General features: G+C 37.9%; 1 protein-coding gene across 2 annotated transcripts in view; it reads left to right on the top strand.

Annotated features, from left to right (window-relative positions):
* The first annotated feature begins 7,253 nt into the window (after positions 1-7,253).
* The window catches only part of opcml (opioid binding protein/cell adhesion molecule-like), a 121,228-nt gene continuing 102,194 nt past the window's right edge, over positions 7,254-26,287 (top strand). For both annotated transcript variants that reach the window (XM_056736692.1, XM_056736691.1), the window contains exon 1: positions 7,254-7,503. In XM_056736692.1, the coding sequence (XP_056592670.1) occupies positions 7,443-7,503 (61 nt within the window). In that variant the 5' untranslated portion in view covers positions 7,254-7,442. The remainder of the gene's footprint in view (positions 7,504-26,287) is intronic.

The following is a 26,287-nucleotide window of genomic DNA, read 5'->3' as shown; positions in this document are numbered from 1 at the left end:
ATAGTCAACGTAATCAGGGTACACAATGTGCTTACATATTTAGCAAAGTTAATGCTAATATAGTTGCTGTTGTCTGTCTCACTAAATCCATTCAAATAGGTTAACAGCACGGATTTGTTTGGAACTGTTGAGCACTCCATGAACCACGTGACCACACTGTATTTCAACGACTCTGGTTCCCCCAATCTACCTTCATGTTGTTATAAACATGTCTGCTTTATAATTCTTATAATATTTACTTATAATATTTCTTCTATATAATGATGGTTCATAATAAAATATGAATATCCATTCCATTCCATTTTCTACCGCTTATCCGAACTACCTCGGGTCACGGGGAGCCTGTGCCTATCTCAGGAGTCATCGGCCATCAAGGCAGGATAATATGAATATCAAACGTAAGAAAAGAGCAAAGCAATAAAGTATCCACACAGTCTAGTATGTCACAGTATTCCAAGTCTTTTGAAGCCATACAATACATTTTAGTGTGTTAAAGGTATAGTTCACACAAAAATGAAAATACTTTCATCATTCATTCACCTATGTCATTCCAAACTTGTATGACTTTACTCTTCTTCAGAACACAAAAGAAGATATTTTGAAAAACGTTGGTAACCAAACAGCATTGGACCCAATTGACTTCCATGGTATGGACAAAACACTGTAACTGAAACATTTGTGTTTTTAAAGAAGAAAGAGCCACAGGTTTTGAGTGACATGAGGGTGAATAAATGATGAGAATTTTTGTCTTTGGGTGAATAAAATTAATTCCATAAAGTCAATGCTGTGTGTTTTTTTTAGATAACCAGCATGGACCATAGGTAACTACAAATACGGTTAAGATTTTGAGTGAACAATGTTAATCTAAGTATGATATCAGAAGACTTGGATTTTTTTTTTCTTTAATCGAAACATGAGAAATGATTTTAATGCACACATAAATAAGGATGTGAATAATGAATGCAATAATTTGATTTGATTGTATGGCCTCAGCCCTGGTGTGAAGATGTGTACAGTTTTATCTTTGTCTGTTTTCACCTCAGGATGTGGTAGTGCGTAAAACCTATGGGTAAACACTCTTCTAGTGAAGATGGAGTCACGGATTCAGACTACTTGATATTCCTACAAAGGAAACAGCTGCTGGATTGTGGACACAGGTGGTGTTATTTTACACAGCAGGTAAACTGTCTGTTTGGTCAGTGCAGAGGAGCTCAATTCTAGGCATTGCAATGCATTCTGAAGATCAAACACGTGTTTAATTTAAACTCAGAATATTGACTGTGTGGAAATTAATTAAGTTCGGTAATTTACATTAATGGGGGAAAATGCCAACAGTCTAAAGCATGCTTAAGAAAGTTCACTTTCGTTGTTTTAAGAATTTTGAAGGGCATATTAGTTCATAATTTCATTATAATCTGAGATGAATTAATCATAATCCTAATTACGTGCCATCACCATTCCAGATCCATTGAGCAATATTAATCATCCAACAACGCTTGTCTGAGGCCCTCAAAGAATATGTCCTTGTCAAATATTAGTCCATGAACATCAATTATGATTCAGATCATGACCGCAAATGGGACACTATGAAATGACTATGTAGTGTGTTTACAAAATCAGGCAGGTGGGAAAAACAATATTGTGTTGAAACTCACTTCTCTCTCTCTTTAAAGGTTTGCTGGCATTTGAGTCACATTTTGGAATAACTCTGTTTGATAAGCACTTTATGAAATATGGTGCTGACTGGACTATATCTCTGCTCTGACTTATTGTTACGTGTCGGCTTCATCGGAACGCTGAACAGGTAGGGCGGATTTTGAATTAGCCTTACAGTTGCTCTATTAAAAATGTGAGATTCTGTGACCTTGCTGGATTTGATTTAGTGTTTGGTTAATAGTACTTGCAGCGCAATTCAGACTTGTTAAGAGCTCGGGTAATATTTCGATTAAACCCTCTGCTTTTGCTCATTTTTAATTCATAACATGCCGGTAAGAGTGCAATTAATATTCAAGGAATTCATGACATTCTCTGAAAGTGAGATCACACTTCTTTTTTGAGGAGAGCTGTGAAAGATATCAGTGAGGACTGTCCACAGTCAAGTGATACAGCCATTGCTTTATTAAAGCACACCAAGGGTGGCCCATGACAAAGGTGACAAAACCTTTTCCCAAGGCACAAAATAACAGGTGGGCACATTTTTTTACATATTGCTGTCATAAATGTACCCTTGTCTAATGCGAAATGTGCCATTAGCATCCTTTAGCTGCAGGTTTGCTGGTTTCCTGACATTTTGCCTTTAAGGGATATTTCATCCCAAAAGGAAAATTCTGTCAACATCACCCTCTTGGCATGTAAAACCTGTATGACTTTCTATTGCGCAATAGACGATATTTGGAAGAATGTTGTAAACCAAACAACTCCGGTACCCATTGACTTGTATTGTATTTGTGTCAATAAAATAGAAGTTATTTTTTATAAAGCTCTTTTCACAATGTGCATTGTTCCAAAGGCGCTTTACAGGAGAAAAAAAGAAAAACGGTAAAACACAGCACAGTGCATGGTGTTCACAGAACAAGCAAGATCAGTCTATTAAATAACATCTTATAAATGCAGTTTCGCGCTGGTTTATTTACCAAATTATGGATTAAGTGAAAGCTTGACTGAAAAGATTTGTTTTTAATCTAGATTTAAATTTGGAGAGTGTGTCTGAACCTCGAATAGTATCGGGAAGGCTATTCCATAGGTTCTACATATGAGAAAGCTCTGCCCCCTTTTAGTTATTCTAGGTGTTATCAAAAGTCCGGAGTTTTGAGATCTTCGAGAGCATGATGGGTTGTAATGTGATAGAAGCTCTGATAAGTAGGTAGGGGCTAAACCGTTTAAGGCTTTATAAGTAATTAAAAGAACTTTAAAGTCAATACGATACTTAATGGGTAGCCAGTGAAGGGATGATAACATTGGGGTTATGTGATCGTATTTTATGGACCTGTTAGAACTCTGGCAGCTGCATTCTTAACTAATTGTAGTTTGTTTAATTGATGATACAGGACAACCACTAAGTAATTCATTACAGTAGTCCAGTCTTGAGGTCACAAATGCATGAATAAGCTTCTCTGCGTCAGCAACGCAAAGAATATTTTGTAATTCGGCAACATTTCTAATGTGGGAGAAGGCGGCTTTGTGACATTTGAGATCTGATTTCCAAATGACAGATTGCGGTCTAATATAATGCCTAGGTCTTTAACTGTATTTGTTGGAGTAACCGTGCAGCCTTTAATTTACAGGTTATAATCCAAAATATTCTGTTTACGTGTCTTTGGTCCGATAAGTAATATTTCTGCTTTATTCGAATTTAAAAGAAGAAAATTACTTGTCAGCCAATGTTTTGCACTCTGCCAATTTTGATAGCTGGAAGTAATCATCTGGTCTTGATGAGATATATATATGAGTATCATCTGCATCTGGAAGCTAATTCCATGTTTTCTAATAATGTTGACAAGGGGCAGCATGTATATGGAGAAAAGCAAGGGTACTAAAACCGATCCCTGAGGTAATCCATCATTTACCCATTTAAATGGACAAATTGATATCTGTCTGATAAGTAAGATCTGAACAATTGTAGTGCCTGTCCCTGAATACCGTTATAATTGTGTAAGCGATCTTAATGTTATGATCTACAGTATCGAACGCAACACTAAGGTCAAGCAGGACTAGGAGTGAGATGTTACCATTATCTGACGCTATAAGCAGGTCGGTTGTAATTTTAACGACCGCTGTTTCAGTGCAATGATGCGGTCTAAACCCTTCTTGTATGTCATTATTTTGTAAGAAAGGACACAACTGAGTGGATACGACTTTTTCTAGTATTTTATATAGGTAGGGGAGACTTGAAATCGGTCTATAGTTTCCCAGTTCATTGGGGTCTAAGTTTGGTTTCTTGATAAGAGGCTTAATGACGGCCATTTTAAAGGGTACTGGGACATGGCCTAGATTGATTTACGAGTTGATATAAATGTTATAAATGGGCTCAATTGCAACATGTTATTACTTTTTTAATAATTTAGCTGGTATGGGGTCTAATAAGCATGTTGTAGGTTTAGATGTTGCAATAAGTTTAAATCTTCCTGTTTTATAGGTGAGAAACCAGTGAACGGGTACTACTGTTGTTTGGTTACCAACATTCTTTAAAATATCTTCCTTTGTGTTTTGCAGAAGAAAGAAAGTCATAGAGGTTTGACATGACAAGAGGGTGATAAAATGATGACAGAAATTTTCATTTTGGGTGAACTACCACTTTAAGGCAATGACATTCATGTAGTGAAAATCTGATATTGTGAGTGGCTAATAGTAATACTGAAAGATATGCTGTATTCTTACACTATTTGTTTAGTATGTCAAGTTACTACTGGACGTCATCTAATTAATATTTATGAGGCAATTTGACAATGTTTTATACATTTTTCACTGCCCTGAATTCAACAAAGATGAAAAGAAACTGCACAATACCACACTTCTGTAGAGTGCTGAATCATTTACAGACTCACAGAGCCCATTTTTTATATTTATATATAGTCATTGTTTGCATTTTTGCTGCATACACCAAAACGTGTCCTGCCCTGACCTGTTGATAGACTTGCTCATCCAGCTGTGAGCCGTGTATAATCTAGCCACATGGGCAAAGAGTACATCAAATATTTGAGCAAAATCTGTTGGATTCATTTATATCTCGAACTGCTGACTAAAGACAAAACCTTCATATTGTCAGAGCTGCAGAACAGCGGATAGTTGACGTACTTGGGTTACATAAAATTGTCGATGTGCTCACAGGGTTCAAAGTAGATTCTGTCTTGTGACCAGATTCATTTTCTGTTTGTTTTACTGTTACTTTACAATGTCCTATCAAGGAGACTATTAATAACATGTTAAAAGGTATTTAAAGCGACAGTGTGTAATTTCTGTGTCCCTAGTGTCTTGAAACGGAATTCCAAAATTATGACTTCAAACAGGTTTTCATAAACACTCCGGTGGCCAATGGTCAAAGGAACTGATAATTAAACCCCTAACTCATGTCATAGGTCGAGATTGTGCTGCTTTGTCAATGCTTAAAAACAGCAGTGTAGTAGAGTCACAATGTTTGCATTTTTTTAGGGAAATTGTATATAAATAGCTTGTTTTAGTTAACTTTGCATATTTAAATGGGACAGAAGTATTTTTATATTTCAAGAATTACACATTGCCGATTTGGGTAGTAGATGGCATGTCATTTGTTTCTTAAAATGCTTGATAATTATCTATACTAAAACCTGTAATTCAAAACATGGCCATTCTGGGTTTTTCAAGGTGTTTTCCAAGGAAGAAGAATGACATATATCTGAATACAGCGGCTTCTGAAATAAGGAAAAAAGAGCGGGACTTTTATCCATTGAGAACTGGTTGGATCTTTGTCAATTGCTAAATAACGCAATCTTTTCCAGAGCAGAAACAAAGTCTGCATCCAAAATCGCCTACTTCCATACTATGTATTAGGCTAGTTGAAAATCAGCATGTGTCATGAATAACATGTCCGGACTCTAAATGTGAAAAAGCAATAGGCCTATAGACGAAAAATACCTGGATGGTCTGCTGTTTCCACCGAGATTTGTGAGTGTGCATTCAATGGACACTACCCTATCCTATGATGAGCAACGGTCAAATTTAAAAGTAATTTAAATAAAAAAGTATTGTGTAAAATGTCACATAAAATGTAAATTTCTCGTTACTAAATAAGTTTTTACCAGCGAATGCTGGAGCATTTGGGTCACATGACAATAAAACAAGGCAGAGATAGTATGTCCGAAATGTATAGTAATCACATTCATTCTTGAACATAGGCTACTGTTTTTATAGACGATAGGAAGGTACTTTAAATTCTCTACTGTCACAGTTAGCGATTTGGGATGCATTTTTAATCATTGCACCGCCCCTGCACCGTTAAGGTCTTTGCACACAGCCAGAAATTTCTTATGCGTTGTTTTTGTATTTGGCGCTCGTTTGTACGGTGTCTCTGAATTGTCAAAACGCCTCTCAAACCGCTTGCGCGGATGCGAAAAACGCAGAAAATGACGGACGAAAATATCGGAGGCATTGTGTAAATATGACTGACGTTTTTTTTTTTACTTGCGGAAATTGCGGAAGCAAATTTCGGACTCAATGTGCAATGTGCCTTTACTAAAGACCGGAATTGAAGAGTTTGTTTCGAGGAGGGGGACGAAGATAGCATTTTTTATTAAAGATGCGGGTATAATTAAAAAATAATAATAATGAAGTGCAAAGGTCAGTGGTGCCGCCAGAAATTCTGGGCCCTATGGAAACCAACATTTCTGGGCCCCCTACAAATAGGAAAATAAAAGGGGGTCTGCTCTTCTGGGCCCTAAATCAGCCTGGGCCCTTAGAATCGTCCTAACCTTCCACCCCTTTACGGCGGCCATGGCAAAGGTCATTTATAAAAAACATAATTTCATAAAAAATTTGTGTTGTCTATTTCAATTTCACAGTGAGTTTAAAGAGACGGACGATACTCTCTATAAGCTGCAAAGTTTCAGAAAAAAGCTCAGTAATGTCTCAAAACTGTCTTGTTTTTGTGGAGACAACAACGTTAATCAAAATGAACGGAACTGCTACTTCCGAGACAGATCTCTGCCGTGCTCTCACATTCATGTAATGGCTCTGTATTCAAACTGTCTAATTTGTGTGTGTTTGTTTTGACGTTTTTACAAAACACAACCGAGAACAATTATTAGATGCTGAAAATCCTTGGGAAATTATCTCTGTTTATACAGACGGATCAAGATAAACACTACATAAGCTAGAGATGTACAATTGATGTTCAAGGTCACCTTGTGAGTTTTGACAGAGTACCGATGACTATCACAGCTATGGGACTTCTGTCTTGGCAAAGACCCAACACTCAATCTCGACAGCAGGCAATTACACAAATAAGAATGACTTGATCTATAAATAGAAGCAACGTAATGAGAGGGAAAAGAGCATTTCAAGCACGTCTATCAGTTCATGGTGACAGACCAAATATTAGGCCAGAGTTTTATTGAAGCTCCATCATCTTGTAGAGCTTAGCGCTAGCGGTCTAGGACAGGCATGAAAAGAGAGACGCCTCTCGCTGGTCCCGTCCAATCAGAGCCGATCGGAGGCGGGCCGTCGAGAGCTCTCCGCTTGTGAAAATAATCAATGGGAACTCAGTCTCTCTGCCGCTTGAACTTGTGCTGGATTTAAATTGCCCCACTCCATGCCCATTCAGGGGTGAAAACAAGCCGTTCGTTGGCGTAATTGCACGGTGACAAAAGAACCAGCAGACAGATCACAGGTGGTCGAGCTTCTGTTGAGAAGAGCAGAGAGGGAAGAGAAGAAACAGCAGCACCTATATCAAAAAACAAACAGTTTGAAGAATGTGCAACCCTGTCTGCTTCATCTTCGTGGTGTGGGTGATCGCTCTCCTCGTGTATCCAGGTACGGTCTCTCTGTCAATCTATGCATGCTGAAGCTGGGGGTGATGTATGCCGGAATCTAAAGGGGGATGAGGGACCGAGATCGTCTTCCGTACGTCTCCTGTAAGCACAGATGATTCAAAATGTGATCAAAGTTGTAAGAAGTGTGCCGGATAGAGCAACAGAGAATTCCTGTGGGGCAGGACGCTTCGGGGGTCGCGGGCGGCGCACGGGTTATTTTGTCGGAGGGGCGTCCCGGAGGAACGTCTAAACTCACTTCAGGTAGATTAACGTGCAATGACAGCGGAGGCAAAGTGAGCAGAAGACGGTTTTCATTTACTCAAGTCCGAGTCGCAGAATGCCAAGTGCAAGCGAAATTATTCAGCGGCGTAGATATTGAAATGTGTGTTTTGTTCATTACGTGGCTTTTAAGAGATAGCTGTAACTGAAGAGGAGAGTACTTTTGTAAACAGAGGAAAAGGTATTTTCATATGCATTCATGAGCTTTAAAAGGATGCTTTTATCTCAGATTCCTTCTAATGGCAATGATTTCATGCGCGTGCTACTTTGGAATCTGAATCTAAAAGGGTTTATTGTAGGCAAATCATAATGGTATTTTAAACTGCAGGTACATTATGAGCGTACAACAACCCCCTTCAAAAGAATCGGAGTGGTCGAAATAATTGAAATTGTAACCTGGTGTTCTGTTTGTGACACCACATTTAAACAGAAATGCACACACCGATCGATATTTAATTTTAAAGCAGCAAGGTGGGTCGCATTGTCACTTACCTGTTCTGGAATAGTACAGCAGTGGTCTGGGATTGACAAGCGACTTGAAAGGTGTATGTGATGGGTCAAATGATGTAATACATGAAAAAAATTCAGGTAGCCAATTAATGGATCACCTGGTGCTTTATGGAGGTTAATAATAATAATCTCAGCCAGTTTGATACTTTTAATCACAGGTGGTTGTTTGCTTTGACTTAATTAGTTATCTGCCAAAATGTGTTGGCCAAGCATCAAAGGGCAGAGCTGTTTGATCACAGTCAGGCCTTGAGCTGTGATTTCATTTCATTATCAACGGGAACCAATGAAAATATGTAATGAAATGTTTTTAAAACCCATATGGATCCATCCATGCCATTGTTTTGCAAGTCATTAGTTCACCGAAAGATGAAAGTTCTCTCAATTTACTCACCCACGTGTCATCCCTTATGACTACATTTTTCTTACGTCTTTTTATGAAATGTTTCATTTCATATGTCTGTCACTTTATATGCATTTATGGGATTCTGAATGTTGAAGCTCCAAAAAGCATATACAAATTTTTTAAGTAATCAAAAACCTGAGAACAATTTATGTTTTTTATATTATTTATTTGGAGAAACCGAAGGCCATAAGCACACTTAATTCAAATATGGCGACGCAGCGATAACTTAAAATCTCATTGGTTATTTCATCACAAGATTCAAAGCCAAGAGCCAACGAGATTCAAAGTTATCAACACGTCGCCATATTTGAATTTAGCGGCATTTCAGTTCCGGTTAAAAAGCTCAAAATTGAGTTTCTCACACACACTGTTTTGGTTACGAAGATGTGTGTTAACCTGTTGTTAAAGGTTATGATGGATTTATGATTTAGAGCTTTAACATTTCGTACCTATGTATAATGTTGTTGTGCTTCCAAAACCTCAAATGTCCAAATTAGTTTTTTTCAGGAAAATAACGCTTTTTTAACTTTTTTAAATGATTTAATTCTAAGTTGAAAAGAACTTTTGAATTCTTTTTATTGGTTAGAAACTTGCTTGCAAAGCCCATTGACGGTCATGACTAAAATAATGATTTATGGACAAATCACGAAATATGGAGATACCAGAAGGAAAGCAGCGATAAGTGACAGTTATGAAACAAATGTGTTTGAGGAAGGAATGAGGGTGATGGTGAGTAATTATTATAAATGATGTGAACTTATTAATATATATACACTGAACATAATATATACATTTGCATACATTCTCATCAGACATCTGTGATGTTAGTCTGTGAAGAATAAGGTCAAGCAGCTGTGATTAGTCACTCAGATCTCTTGTTTTGAACATTTTTGTGGCAGATAAAATATCTGATTAAATGACAAATTATATCATCAGATGGTCAAATACTTTTACAATTTATCCGCTTAAGTAGCTTTTAGTTCGCCTACTAGTTGCTTTTGGTTATAGGCTTGCTTTAACCTACTGTATAATTTCAATGTGGCTTCACCGTCTAAAAAAAAATCATCTAAACTTTGATTAAAAACATGAATCTTTTTGAAGCGTGACATTTTTAAAGTCTCAATACATTCTTGAGCAGTAAACTTTGATAAGCACCATTAACGTTTATTTCCGAGACTGGTACACGATCCCCTTTGCAACTTTCAGGCCATTGAGATTGTTCCACACACACACAATAGATTTATTGTCAGCTATAAACAATATAAGTAATTCATTATGATTGACAGCTCAGTGCTTCTGGAAACTCGTGTTTGCTCCCTCAGCCTTTTGAAGCATAATGAGCCTTGAAATAGCATCTTTCAGACACTCAGAAACATCTTACAGAATCGCTCTGATAGAAGCTGATGCTAATATGTTTATGCAGCAAACAAAATGCAGATTGTTGTTCCTCAACAATATCAAAGATGTTGACAAGGGCGTGATCCGAATATCAGTTGACCTGTTAGAATCGTCTAGGTGGTCTGAACCTTGTCAGAATTATGTGGCGCGACCAAATAACTTGAGAACTTTTCAATGACACTGTGCTGTACAATATATTGCTGTGGCTGTAGGCTCTGTGGTTACAATTTCTGATTCAGTATTAATGGATCTATTAATCAAAGTGGCAGGTAAAGGACCCGTTAGTTCAAACGTGCATTCTTAATGTTCTGCTTTCCGCTTGAGTTGTCGTGACGACGGGGATCTTTTGTTCATCAGCAACAGCGAAACGAACGAGCGTGAAGAGCGTCAGAGATCAGGGATGAGCTTCTCTGATCTTTCCAGGTAATCCTCCTAAGGCTGGACAACACTCCATGACTTTAAATCGCTTTTTTTATACACACTATTCGACTATTATTATTTAATTTAAACGATTTTGGCTATTATTATTTTGTACGTAGTTTTGTGTGCAGGCTGAAAACATTACCAAGTTTAGTAACTAATAGTAACTAGTTACAAGTTTAGTACTAATTTAATGGCCAAAGCTTTTAAGTAAAACAACAAAATATTTTCCTTATATTACTTTTCATTTTTTGTATGTATATATTTCACGTTTATTGTATGTGCTCAAGTAGCTTTTGTACAGCAGAATGTGTAAATAATATACGTTTTTATTGGAAAAAAACTGGCAGCTGTGGTTGCCAGAGAACTTTGGTAAAAATACAAAAACTTGTAAACAGCTTTGCGGCTCAAAAAACTGAGTAAAATACAGTAGCAAAACTTGGAAACATATGGAAGGTTTTTGTATATTTTTCACGTCTCAGCCTTATAATACATAGCAAAATCTTGTTTATTTTAAAATTATTAACATTTATAGCATTTGTACAGCATTGTGTTAGGAGCACAAAGGTCATTTGTTTGATCTCAAGAAACTACATACTGATATTGTGTATACCAGTTGGTTGGGAATGATAATTTTTCCAAATTAATGAAAATGATTTTTTTGCAAACAATGAAGCAAATGTAATAATTTGTGTAATTTCTATTGAAATATTTCTTTGTCGTCAATGTACCGCAGCATTCAACAAAGCCCTCACTATGTCATCCTGTGAAGTATTTGGTATGCTCTGAGAGTGTCGTCTAATGCCCCTGTTCTACCGGGCTGTCATTTAAAATAATGTTTGTGTGACCTTGCCGGAGGTGGCGAGCACCCCGTGACAGATTCATCCCCTCTTTCCTCTGACTCATCCCGGCACGAGCATGTATGTTTTATGTGCGCATAAGTGGTAATTCGGGAAGCTCAGCAAAAAAAATGAAAGGCACGGCAACGCGTAGAAGCAAATAGCATTGCCCCAGCCCATACCTACTATGGACAGATAAACATTTGTTCACTCATCCTTGCACAGCACAGGCCTGAAGGGGAGGGGATGTAGGCGAGCCAGGCTGGCTTGCCGCAGAGTCTGGTGTCCGTATGCCATCACGAGAGCCCGGTGCCCTTCAAGAGCAGCATGCTTTGTTGAGCACTGGTCATTTGGTTCCCAATCTACTTGGTTGGTCACAGCTTTGGTGGGAAAATTTCAGTCCTTATAGAGGTTGTAGCAAAATTAGAGACTGTTTGCGTTTGTTTCTGGTGTCTGGCTTTTAAGAATCTATTTGCATGCATATAAGTCTATCCAAAAAAAGGAAGCAGGATTTGTATTGCTAAATAGCATTTCTATACTTCTCAGGAGGAAACTTAGGTTCATAGGATACATTTTTGATGATGTCATCTGTTAAATATGTTGATCGATTTGATTCACTTCAACTCAGAGTTCCCTAAAATGAAGATAATAAAATGTATGGTGGGATATGTAAAACCAAAGAAACTAGGATGTGAGCTTTCTTATAAGCTTGAAATGTGATTTAAGCATCAGCTACATATCATACGTCAAGGACAGCCAGAGCAGATTCACTAAGAGTTGAAGATCACTGCCAACGAAAGAAGACTAACAGCGGTTGCCAGATTAAACACTTGCGTGCGTCGACAAATACTTTGGCACTTCGTTGAACCAATATTTCATTCACAGAGGCTGTGCAAACGAACGGGCAGAGAAGCTTTGAAAAAGTTTATCAAATAGCAGTGATATATGGATTGATTCTGATTCAAATCGATGCATGGTCGCCAATGCCTCGAAAGTCACCTTGTTGGTTACTGATGTGTTTATTTCTCTGTGCATGTTTCGATAAATTCTGTTATCATGTTTTTGCCACTGTCTATTAATTTCCATACTGAGGGTGGTTAAATGTGATGTTAAATGATTCTGTAGGTCTGGTTAATGCTTACAAGCTGTCCACACGGGTTGCTCCCCTAGGGCACTCATCAGAAGGCCAATTTAAGCACTTTTTCCATCTGTTATCGAAACAATAATACTGATCTTGCAGTAAAACACGACTTTTTGGCGCGTAAGCATAAAACGGTCTTGGCGAGCACACATTAGCTGTGTCTCGATTTGAAAGGCTGCGTCCACCGGAGGTCTCTTCTGAAGCCTGTTACGTCTAAATGTCTCGTTTCATAAAAGCAGGTAGGATACTCCGTATGCACCCTTCTAATGCAACCTACTTTCAGAGAAATTCACACATGAGGTGTGTCCTTCGTTGCTAGAGATATCCCATAATTCTTTGTGTCGGCCAATGTCTGTTATTTGAACAAACGGCAGACACTCCACATTCAATCAAATATGTAGTGTTTAAATGTTAACAGTTTACAATTTGTGTCACGTTTTTTTTTGTCTTAGCAGGCATACGTAGTAAATAGGTGTTATTTAAAAGTGTAAAACAGTAAGGAAAAGCATTTTAAATTTGTTTAACTCTTTTGGAATTGGTTAGACAGTAACCAACTTTTTACCTCTTAAAATCATGTAAAAATCAATTTATTATTGTGACAGTTGCCCGAGTGCAACTTGGTCTTTCCTGTTTCCTTTTCTGCCAGTATGTCATACGAAGGACGTCTCATTTTATTCTAAGTTGAGGATTCTCAGAATATCGCATCCTTTAGGGTGAGACCTCCGGAGGACACAAGGACGCAGCCTTACGAAACGAAACACAGCAGCTGTGTCCCAATTCAGGGGCTGCATTCTTTGAAGGCTGCACTTTAAGAGCGATTGCATGACACCAGCGCGACTGAAGCCTGGAAAGGCTGTCCCGATTGAAAGGTTGCTTCAAATGCAGCCCTTAAATGCGACCTTATTTCCACTGGTTTTTAAGGATAGTACGAGTGTATCATTCACAGCTTTGGCTATCTCAAGATTCATTGCAAAAGTAAAAGTATGTAATTCACAAAATCGGTCCATTTAGATGTTAATAATATTATAATATTATATATGATGTTGTTAATTAACATTATTAGTGCATTATTTTGTTTTAAATGTATAAGGTTGGTTATTTTATTATACTGTTGGGCTGTTTTAATCTACATGAATGTGTCATATTCTCTAAAATAAAATAAACAATTTCTGGCTCCGTATTTGTTTAAAAAAGTCAGAAATGTCTCTGCTGTGTCCTGCTGCTGTCACCACGCAACATGAGCCGGGTGACGCAATTAGGAAATCCCCTGCGAGGCTAGTCCGTCTCAGTTCAGTTCTTGGACTTTAGAGGCTGCGTGCTTTGAATAACAAGTCCTCGTCTTTTAAGTCTGCGACCTTAGAAGGTTGCAGCCCCTAAATTGGGACACAGCTAGCTATAGACCTATTTCACAGCGTGACATGTACAAATCGGAGGTAGAGTAAACGCTTGTCCGGTCAATGCTCTAGCTCCGTCCACTACACAGAATAGTAGCAAAGACCAGAAGTTAAGCATGTAGCGTAAATTATCACAAGCATAAAGTTGAGCAGCGCCACCTTGTGGTATTTTTGTTTTTCATTAAGCGGTATATATCAGGGAGTGAATTTACACGTACACTCGACTCATCGCCATTGAAAAACTTTGGGGTATGATCGCTGAAAAACGTGTGCACACACTTTAAGTATGTAAGGTCTTTGTACACCTCTGACATAGTTATGTATTTTATATATAGTTATGTATATTATAATCACACATTGTACCTTTAACTATTGTTATTATTAAACATTTCTTTAAGTAATGGAATGAAATTGTATATGCACTGGTAGACATACAGTGTACCCCACAAACCCCTGCAGTCTCCGTTTGGAAAACCCTGCACTAACTGAGATTCACACCATATTTTTATACGTTCAAATACTCTCTAGAATGTCCTGTCCCGAATACTATCTGCAATTGATGAATTACAGTCTTTTGGCTCATCAAACGATTTAATGGTGTCTTTAATCTTCAAAATTCACATTCGTTTTGGTTACTGTTACAACTGGTTTGTTGAGCAACAAATTGCTTATCTGGAGCTCAAAAAGTTTGCATATCCGTTGAAGTCAGATGTAACCAACCAGAACTCACGGGAAACTATTTCACGAGGTTTGATCTCATATGAATTCGTTCTATGTGAATTGAACAGAAACGTACTGAATGACTATTAGAAAAGCTATAATGAAGCCTAAGCCTAAACATAACTTGAGCAAAAGGAGATCATACGAAAACACGCTAATGTACAAATTCATTCGAATGAACTCCCATAAGATTGTATTGAGTTTTTGTTCTCGGTCTTTCTCAAGAAAACGTTCTTAAACATTTACGTTTTTAAGAGTATGGAAATATGGTTCCTCTTAATATTACAGGCAGTGTTTAATGATTTAAAGAAAAAATTGGTCCGTTTTAGGCCAGTCAGTTACTGCAGCTGATCTGTTATTCTTTCAGCTGTCAGTTTGCGTTTAGTGTCTCACGGCTCCTGGGTATTCTGTTAGAGACGCAACACAAAAGCCTGTTGTGATTGGAGGAGTGCTATTTTTCCGGGGCAATCTGCACAACATTTGATGTCATCGTTCTAAAAGGGAACATCTTCCAACGGGCAATGTCATTGGCTCCATTGGTTTGGATTTGTTTAGCCCCCATAATGAGGGACAAACAGAAAAGTCTCATCTGTTGCTTTGTCGAGGGGATGTAATGAACATAATCCTCTACTCTTCATCATTGTTATGTTATGAAGTACAGCTTGTAAAATGCTACGTTTAATATGCTCTCCACTTAATTAAGATTCAACTCGTCCGTTGCTCGATTTCACAGTCTAATCACAAGGGATGTAGGTCAGTTTGCTGCCCGCAAAGCATTCTATCTTTCATAAGACCGTAATGTATGGGCTATTGAGAACAGTAACGTTCACATTTTAATCCACGCTTTAAAAACAAGCATGGATTTGATTCTTCTAGTTATTGTTTTCTGTGCTGTCGTCCTTACCTTCTCCTTCCCTCCAGTCAAGAGGAATAATAGTGTAGTAAATGAAACCTTCCCAAATTCCAGATATGATTATTAATCTGGTATCCACTTGTTAGGATCATCTGTATGCAGTGATAGAACTGAATAAGTCCCCAAGTCACTGGCGGATGCTGTTCAAATCCAAGTGTAATTTTCCCTCAAACCTCACAATCTGTAAACGTGTCTTGTGTAGTAACTGACCAGTAAGAGAAGGATCTGCTTCCCAACTGCGAGACGAGGACAATCCAGATGTTCATTAAATCTCAACAGAATATTTCTCATGCAAACATTGGGGATTTTAGTGGAGTTTTGTTCTGTTTTGTTGTTGCACGTTCCTCTCAGTGTAATGATGTAGATGGGTACATATATAGAACAACACTAACATTGATGTGTACTGTACAAACTCTCTTTGTTTGAAGGCAGGGCTGAAGAGGGCAATGAGCTATAAGGGTCACATGATCAATGTGAAGATGGGATGGCAGTGCTCGGAAGGTCATTGATTTGATCTTCAGCGCTGGATTGCTGACAGCGTCAGTGGGTAAAAAAATCCCCCACAACGCGTCTGCCTGACCCCTGTCAGCGTCGTGTCAGTTGCACAATAGCAGAGTCTGTTTACTATCTGCTGTTTGTTTCAGATTCACATTCAAATAAAGAACGCATGAAACAAGTTGTGCAAGCACTTTCTCTTATAAATTCAAGAAATGAGCGGCCACGAAGAGGTACCGTTGCACATGGATGAGAAACATTTGAGCAATGTTTTTGAATTATGGTGTTCAACTAAATCTCCATTATTTCCATAGTCGAATACACCTCATGAATCTGTAACAAGGCAGCGGTGCCCAAGCAAAGAAATCACATTTTAATTCCTCTTGAATACTCATTATTGAAACGAGTTGAAATGTACTTTAATGCACAATCCTTGAGTGCGTACAAAAGCGTCTTAACTTTTTATAGTTTAAAGCTCACACTGTTTATCGTGTACAGCGGCAGGCAAACACATGCACCCCGTCGGTTAGTTCTCTACACTCCGTGTCCCCTCAGGAATCAAGCACAAACCTTCGCTGGGGTGTGATCGTCGATCTGAGTCTGGATTCTTTTAATTAAAGTGAATTGTAAAAGTGAAGAAAGTGTGCCGGTTTGCCGAGACGTAATGGGGGCACACCACAAAACTGTTTTAGTGCCGGCTGGTTTACTCAAATGAGACGTTTGATCTTTGAAATTAAATATTATCCTGTTGCCCTCCTCGCTTGAATAACTGGCAGCGAACCTGGCTTATCAAGGTTGGAGTTGCCGATATACCTCGCGGCGGGCAGGGTGCTGTCAAGGTTGTCGAGAAGGGATTGATTAATTATGCTGGAAAGATAGTTGCAGAGAGACCTCTTACTGGAGACCTGCTCTACTGAAGACCTTGCTCCTGTCCGTGTCAGGGTCACTTGTTTACTGCACCGGCAGCTCTCTTTATGTTGCCAGTATTTTTTTGGAAAGGATTGATTTATTAGACTGGCGGAATGTGAGCAGACCTCATAATAAAATATCTTGAATTTCCTCAAAGGTGAAGTTATTTCAAACAAAAAAGAGAAATACCCATGCCGTGATTTTTTTTCACTGAACACGAAATGTTTGGAGATATTTTTACCAGTGAAATGACAAGAGGCTGCAAAGGGATAGATAATCAAAAATGTTAATTGTTTTATCATTTGCGCACTCTTGTGTCATTCTAATCCTGCAAGACTTTATTCTGCAGAACACAAATGCATTTTTTGGAAGAATGTTTTTAACCAAACAACTTTGGCCCCCATTGACTTCATTGGAAAGACACAAAACCACTTAGACATTTCTTTAAATGTCTTCTTTTGTGTTTCACAGGAGTTATAAACAACATGAGAGTGAATAAATGACAATTTTAAAAACCTCTTTTAGCTTTTAAAACAAATGGAATTTGCACAAGTCATTGATTATTTGCATGAGGCTTTTTAATAGCTTTTGAGCCGTAGGTCACCATTCACTCTCATTTTACGAACAGGGATTATTATCTATGATGCAAATCTCCTTTTGTAGTCTACAGGGGGAACAGTGACTGAAGTACATTAGTTAGGGTTTGCATGGTTTTTGGGTGAACTACTACGGTATATACAAGAGTTGCAACAAGATGGCCGTGAGGAAGGTCTGCCCGACCTCTGCTTTCTTGTGTGCATCTGCTTCACTCTCTGAGCTGTAGTGAGATGTAACAGAAAAATAATGCGAGTCAAACAGAATGTACAATGAGTACATGGGAGGCAGAGGATTCAACGTGGGACTCGAGTAGAATTTTGAATGTAGTCATCTAAAACTCTTGGGTTTTGTGAGAACTTCCCTAACGTAGTCAACCTGACTCTAACTTTGAGGAAAATATTCTTACCAGTCCTCTTCTCTTCAGACTAAAAATGTTTCACTAGAGAAAAAGATTCAAAATGCACTAAAGCAACTTTTAATGAGCAAGTATTAGCAAAGCATGTGATGCGAAGAATGTTAACATCTTGTTAAGCATGCATGCTGATATTTTTTTTATGCAGTAAAAAACGAAAAAAACGTCATGGCGTCAGTTGCACATGAAAGTGTTTGTATGGATTACAGTCAGTGAAAGTGGAATTATCATGTTGTAAAAAATGGATACCGTCACATGTCTAATTTCTTTCATTGTTGTGTTTCTGGCTGTTAAAGAATGCATGGTTCACTTGATCTGTTGTTTTCCACTGTTTCTGTGCTCACTATGGAAAGACTTGTTTTACCTGAGGTCAAATACAGTGGTTCTCAACAAGTTTTGATTCAGGACTCAGACTTTACCTTGAACATTATTTTTTGTAATGTTTATTCATTCAATAGATTCATGCTCTTGGCAGACAGTGATTCACAGCAGTAAACTGTGTTTTTCTTCACTGCAGCTCAGCTTGTTTTGAATACAGTCTCGTAGCGTTTGCTTTTACCATTAGTTTTGTCAAGGTTGTCACACAACCGGTCCGTGTTGAGATCTGCATTTTTGCCCGTATGTTTTTTCTAAGTGACAGATCAATTTGCACTAGTTTGCTTGAATGCACATCAACAAAAATTGGAAGAATTTTACCCCTTTTAAAAGATAAGCTTATTTATTATAATAAATATGTACTGTATGATTATGTGGTTACCTGCTGGTTTGATATATTTATAACAGTTATAACTAGAGATGCACCGATACCGATTATTCAGATTGATATCTGTCGATACCGATTGTGAAGATTAAATGAATATTTCTTAACCTTCTGAATTTATATAATGACTGTAAATATTCAAACTAGTTGTGATGTTTCTTACCATTTTCAATTTACAGAGCACAAATTAATAACATTTTCCTGTCCTCTTTTTGACAGGACATATCGGCCCTGACCACCGGGTGTTTTTAAATCGGCCGAAAGTGTGAAAAAATTTGCTCTCATCAGCAGACACTGATTATTGGCTGATATATTAGTGCATCTCTAGTAAAAACATGTTAAGTCTGAAAAGAAGAGGACTGAAGAGGACATAGTCAGAGACATGTGTGGGAAAAAGAAAACAGGCTGCGTTTGTGAGGCTGCAAAAAGAACCTGACTTTTAAGTTGTCATGTTGTGTTGTGATAGATGAGGCCTAGTCTGGCAGAATACTAGACAGCTGTAAAGCTCTTGTCAGGAGTCTGAGACCCTGCAATAAACACATTCCTCTGAATGTCATCAAAGGGCGACGCCTAGATTAAAATTACATTCCCTGTACATAGCTGCCAGCGTAGCTTTGGATAAACACCTGAATTGGTAATAAAGTAATACTTACAATAAATATTGTAGCTATAACCAGATACAGAGGCATTTCTAAAAAGAGGAAATAGTGGACCCCTCCTTTTCACAAATTCCCAGTTGCCCCATCTTTTCCCGAACAACAGTCTTGGCCATACAACCTGCAGGATGCAATGGAATTTTGACTCTTTCCCACCATGCATGAGCACCAAATAATACTTGGCTTATTTTATTTTACACTTGCATGAATTTGAACCCAAACCACATTCTCCACCTAACCCCTGCACTAAATTCGATTCCACTCATTTTTAGTCTAGCTACGAAGGAAAACTGTGTTCCTTTGAAGAAGCCCCACAGACTATTTCAAATTTGGTATGGGTGCATGATTGTAAGCTAGTGGAAGAGATGACTTCCCGGGATGGAGTGCAGAGACCCCAGCACCAATTACATCCTCGAATTACACAGCGGGACACAGGGCATGTAAATACCTCCGCCTGCCAAACCACCCAACTAATGAGTGACTAAAGAACGGACCACTGCACACACTCACAGTATACAGTCACTGTCTGGTGTGACTGAGGATGCTTCGACTCCAGGTGGTTTGAGTGTGTCGGTGCCAGTGGAATAATGAAGTTATCGTTTCTCATCACCTTTGATGGTGCAGGACTTTAAAACATCCACATGTCTTCATTTACAGGAATGTGGAATGTGGCATTTGACCAGACTCTTTAAATTGAATATAATTGAATGACTGTCTGACAGTGGGTGGAGCTACCGCACAGTAATGAAAGCAATGAAAACTATTATTAAAAGGATATTTCACCCAAAACTGATAATTCTGTCATCATTTCAAAACCTATATGACGATTTTTTCTGCGAAACACGAAGGAAGATATTTATATACCAATAGCACATTATTTTGGTTTAAAGGTATAGTTCAGCCAAAAATTACAATTATGTCATCATTTGCTCAGGCAAACCTATGACTGTCTTCTGCAGAAGACAAAAGAAGACATGAATAACGACGGTACCCATTCACTTCTATTGTATGGACACAAAACCATGCAAGTTAATGGGTACCGCTGTTGTTTGGTTACCAACATTCTTCAAAATATCTTCTTTTGTGTTCTGCAGATGACAGTCATATAGGTTTGAGTGAGTAAATGATGACATACTTGTCGTTGTTGGCTGAACTATCCCTTTAACCAAAATAGTTTGTCTAAACACATTTACATGCAAAACATATAAAATCTCCCCTGCCACAAGCTCAGTTTTAATGTCTACCCACAACCCCTTGCAGACCTCTAGAGACGTGGCACGTAGGCAGATGATCGTGCAAAAAAAAGATTGAGCTTTTCTCGAGTTGAATGTGGCAAGCCGGAGCAGATGGCCCTGCAGAGAGGAGACTGCAGCAGGGGAGCGACGGCGTTCTCTGAACAGCCTGTAGACAGACGACGAACCGTTATATAGAGAGGCAGTTAGTATTGTGATGCGTTTAACTCTTGACCTCACAGTGAGAAATGCTCTTGATTGAAGGATTGCTGAACGTTTCGATGTAATCAAGGATACCGTTTTTCCTGTACATACAGACCTTTAGTTTGTAGTGTTAGACGTGCATAGATCCAAGACAGTGAGTTTTTTTATAGTAAGACTTGTCTTCTTTCTTGTGTTTCGAATGAGGAAGTATTTGATTAATGTTAATATACATATTTAAAAAAATTGCAAGACATCCATTGTGCAAAATGATTATAGTCTGCATGTTTTTTTTAAAGTCAAATTATAGTGTGGTGGATGCCTCCAACTTTATCAGCATGCTTCGTTTTTGTTCATTAAATATTTTTTTCATTCATTTTCCTTATAATATAATATAATATAATATAATATAATCCAGCAGTACATTTCAACACACTAAATCAAAGTTCTTTCCTGTTCACATCTTTTATAATAAAAGTTCACAGTCGTAGTGGCCCTGTCATATTTAGGAAAATAGGAACACTACGGACTCCTGCTAAAACCTCTGTCATGCATCCAGCCCTCTCAGAGCTGACATCACTTTCCTTATGGGATGTTAAAAGGCACTTTTGCAGGACTAGTGAACTGTAAAGGAATATTAATGAATGTACAGCGGAATTCTGCACAGCACTGCAGTCAAACCTCAACTCATGTTTACTAAGAGCGTTACATTATTAATATGCTTTTTGGGTCTTGGAGGAGCCAATTTAATTTCTCAAAGGAGTCTGGGGCTATTAGATAGTAATGCAGGTAATGCTGGAAGACACCGACCCATTTATTAAAGATAAGTCTGTTTGATTGCTTCAATGCAATGCACTTTGATGAGATTCACAAATAGAATATAAGGCGTTGATCACAAATGCCTACACTCGTGCATCATTCATCATCTTAGACCGAAATGAACGCTTATGCAATTTAGACAACATTTCCCGGGTGTCTCTCAATACATACAGAAAATTATCTCATAGATAAATGGACAAGTTGACAAGCTTTTGATCATATCTATTACAGATGCATGTTTTGTATTTTGTAGATTTTAGACCTATTTATGTTTAAATGGTAATTTAAATGTTCATAACCTATAAAATGATAGGTTAGGTTAACATTTGACATGCATTTTGTCCATTTTTTATTTTAACCAGGGGTTGAAATGACTTATTTCTTCTGCAGAACACCAAAGAAGATATTTTGAAAAAAGTCAGTAAACGAACAGCGCCGGCACCCATTCGCTTCCATTGTATGGACACATTTCTCAAAATATCTTCTTTTGCATAAGAAACAAAGTCATACAGATTTGGAATGACATTTGGGTGAGGAAATGACGGAAGATGAATTTTAGTTTTTGGTGAATTATCCCTTTAAAGGAACTCCAGTATATCCAATGAAAGTGTCGCTTATGGTTTTGTTTTTGCACTTGGCTCGGTCTAATCCACACAGTGTTTCCTATCTAGAGATGCCAGCAGTGGTCAGTCATTAGAGGTAAGACTTGTGCGTCTGATGCCACTGTTAGTAATCAGACTGTGGATCTCGCCGCTCTCTGCAATCAGCCGTAATTGAGGCATTCTTCAGTCGATAGCAACGTTCCCAGGAAATAATCCTGATTGTTTCATTTTACATTCTCAGGATCCGTCATTTGTTACCTCTAATAATTCTAATTTGAATGAAATCAAAAATCTAATCAGACTCCGAAGGATGATGACACGCAGCTGTGTTTGTGTAGAAGGTTGATCTCAAATTCCGTGCACAGATATTGTCGCACACCAAATTCTTATGCATTTCCCAGCTGAAATGAAACAAATTTACTGTAAATAATCCTTCAGATCTCCCTTATGGGTCCATGCTTGGCCTGTGTGTGGAAAAGTGCACGTATTTTGTATTTCAAGATCAAATTCTGTGCAATTTGATTTATTTGTATAATACTTTGTATAACACATTTTGTTCCAAAGGAGCTTTATAAAGAATTCTGCTTTATGAGCCCCAGTAGGCCAGCAACAAAATGGCAAGAAACACTTAAGGATGTGAAAGAAACCTTAGAGAAGTCCATTCTTGGGCTGTCACAATTTTAAATGAAAACTCATACATGGAATCTTTTGAAATTCCATGCAAATGTCAACTAAAAAAGATGAAAAGTTCTTCCCAAAGGTTTTCAACGTAATGACAGGTCAGATATTTAGTGTTTTTAATACCCATAATGCATAGTTTTCCATAGTTTGGTTTGGTAAGTGAATAGTCACTATAACGTCACTATCTATAACGGTCCATATTCCTCATTAATAGGCACATGAAAATAAAAACAAAATAAAGATTTCATGTTCTATAATGAGCCATCTCTTCTCCATTTGGTGGGTATAATTCCTTTTGGTTTGTGCATTTTAATTCACAGAAATCCTACATATTATGTCGGCTCTTAAAAATGGGTGTCCTTTTTTTGTCACATCCACAAAACGTAATTTTTTCCACCTTGTAAATAGAAAAGTTATAGATAGACTGATATTTTCTGATGTCTGGACTCTATCAACATATAAACAGATGGTTCGGTATATTGGTTATAAATACATTATCTGAGAATTCATATTTCAAGTTTCTGAAAATGTCACATCCATAACTCTGAATTTGCAACATCAACATAATCTAAAATATTCTACTTTGGTAAGATATTTTGATCTGAGAGTGTCAGCAACATACTAAACCCACATTGCCAAACACAGCAATATCCTGGCAACTAACCACAACACCTGCATCATGATGCCGAGTTGCTAATGCCAAGCACCCCTCACAAATGTAAAAATCTACCCAATCCCCTAGTTTCTTCTCGCCAAGAGGTAGACCCAAGAAGCCAAGTTAAGTCTGTAAAAGTTGATATTAGGTTAGAAATTGAAGCAGGTGGGTCTAATCTTTGCTTGGATTAAATTCACATCCAGATGGCCGTGGTTGATAACATCAAAGAAGTTCTTCCTGATAATGTCAGGCCGGACAGGTGAGAATATGAGCACCTCCAAGCTATTTCTCCCGATGTCTGGTGCCCACGCGGGATTAACTGCAAAATTCAAACGGGTTTATCGCTATTAAAATTGAACCTGAACTCTCACCTATCAACTCGCGGGATCTCACTTCATTTCTCACTAAACTTTCATAACTAGATTAGACGACAGATTTTTTTTATATCGGCTTGGCATTGCGTTTCGTTCGCAACCCTCATTGTACAGGGCTTCCAATTACGCGCCGCGAGTGTTGCCAAGTTTGTAACGTTCGAGTTCATTTGGCATTCCTGTAGTTTTAATAATTCTGAATTCGCAATGCCCAGCATCAATAGCATTGACTCCCATTAGAATTGAACGGTTTGCGCTCCCAATGTAATAAGTGCTTTCGACAACCTAATTAGCGCTGTTGATGAATGAAGCCGGCTTGTTTTGGCAACCGCGTGCCGGTTTATGCGGAAGTCTACTGGCACAGATGATGACAGCAGCGCGCTACCTTTTGCTTTCTCTCTTGTGCTTAACTTCCCATCTATCAGTGTATAGCACACTGGCCTTTTATTGCAAGAGATATGGGACTGTTAATCATCCCCTTATTCATTAAAAGCAGACACTTAATCAATTGCGAGGAGCTTTGCCAAAGATGCTGTCTCTGGTGGTTCTTTGAGGGAAGAGAGAGATGGAGACGACTTATGATAATCGGAAAGGCAGATCTTGACAATAGCAGGGTTCACGGCTGAAGAATAGGAGAAAGATAGACTGGGGTTTTGCTATTTGTAGCCTTTTCTCTACGATCATGAATCTTGCACTACACTGACATCTTCTGGCATCAGCTTTCATGTGTTTCAATGGGTTGTGGATTGTTAGCCTCCTTTTGTGATTATTGCATGTGGTTAAAATGTTTAAGGTTACTGAGAATGATGTACTGTGCACCTTAAAACTAAGTCATTTTGAGATTAACCTAATTTTTGTTTGTTTATTCTGAAGAAACAGTCGACAGATCCTGTATGCTTCTCTTTTACTGCAAAGAAGCAATAAATAAATACAATAAATAAACATCAACCAATTTATAGGAGCATAATGTCTAGTTTGTAGATCCTTTGACATCATACAGTGGTCGCGTGCACTCAGTTCTCTGTACTAAACACCTTTTCAAAGTATGTACAGCCAGCTTTTGTGGGCGGAGTTTGGAAGAGAGACGTGAACTGGTTGTCAGGCAGCATCAGTCAAAATTGTTCGCATTGGATGTTTTTTATCTTTAAATCATTTTGCAATAGCCTATAGTAATCCAACAGTTTTCATTTTTTTCTATTTTAAGTTTATAGGCCTAATGTTGAATGCCACATTTGAATGAGTTTTGTTTTAAAGTTTTTTTTGTAGGGGTACAGAGTAACTTACATTACATTCTTATATTGTATTTTATTGTAAAGCAAGACGAATTATAAAAAAAAACATTTTTAACCATCCAGTTTATGCAAACGTGGAAAAAATGGCTAAATAAATAGAAGAAATGCAAAAATACATGTTCGGTATTCAGCCTTCGGCCAAGTGTTTCATTTTTATTCGCCTTCGGCCAAGAATTTTAATTTTCGGTGCATCCAAAGTTACACTGAAAAGGTTTTGTGTCTGACTGTGCTCGGACAAACAGCATCCATTTTCTGTGGTTGTTGCTGTCTTTGCTGGCATTTTTCAGTGATGGAAAAAAGACTACAGGCAAACACATCAATCATAGACCGAGAGAGGGTCATAAGCGCTTTTATTTTCATTTCATTATATATTTTGCCTCTCTGTTATGGACATATACAGTATAGTTTGCTGAGACACATTATAACAGGAACAGATTTTAGACCTTTCCAATGGGGCCAGTGACCCAGAGCCCTTTGATTACCGGGGATGAAGGGATGTAATATGAACATAGATTGGTACAGTGGGAAATAAATGCTCCGTTTTGAAACCTACTGCACTGCATTTGGAGGTGAAATTTTATAGCATAAAGCAGTCGGTACATTCCCAAAAAACTACGTAAAATGATTCACTAAGTAGGTGAAAAAGTGTTTTGGATCACCCATTAAATCATATTGGATGTTGTGAGAGAATTTTCCTGCAGATCTGGGAGCATTCATACGCAGGAAACATCAATGTTGTGCTCTTTATTATTGTACAGACACCTCTATTTATACCGTACAATGTAACATCTGGAAATAATCATGTTTTAACCAAATAAGTTATAGGAAATAACTGCAAGCAAGCATACAGGCCTATAGGGTCCTCAGGGTCCTTCAACGAACAATGTACTCAATGAATGTAACCAAAGAGGCCTTGCATGCAGTATATATCCATTTGTGCGGGTAACTTAAATCTAAAAAAAGAAAGCCTCAGTGATCATTTATCACGTGTACGCCATCTTGAAATGCATTTATATCACTGAGAAAAATGTATTTCATGATGGTGTACGACATTTAATAAATGTCCCTTTAAATAGAATTCACGCA

This window comes from Triplophysa dalaica, chromosome 22 (genome assembly GCF_015846415.1).
Source record: "Triplophysa dalaica isolate WHDGS20190420 chromosome 22, ASM1584641v1, whole genome shotgun sequence".
NCBI lineage: Eukaryota > Metazoa > Chordata > Actinopteri > Cypriniformes > Nemacheilidae > Triplophysa > Triplophysa dalaica.
This window is presented reverse-complemented; position numbering and strand designations above follow the sequence as displayed.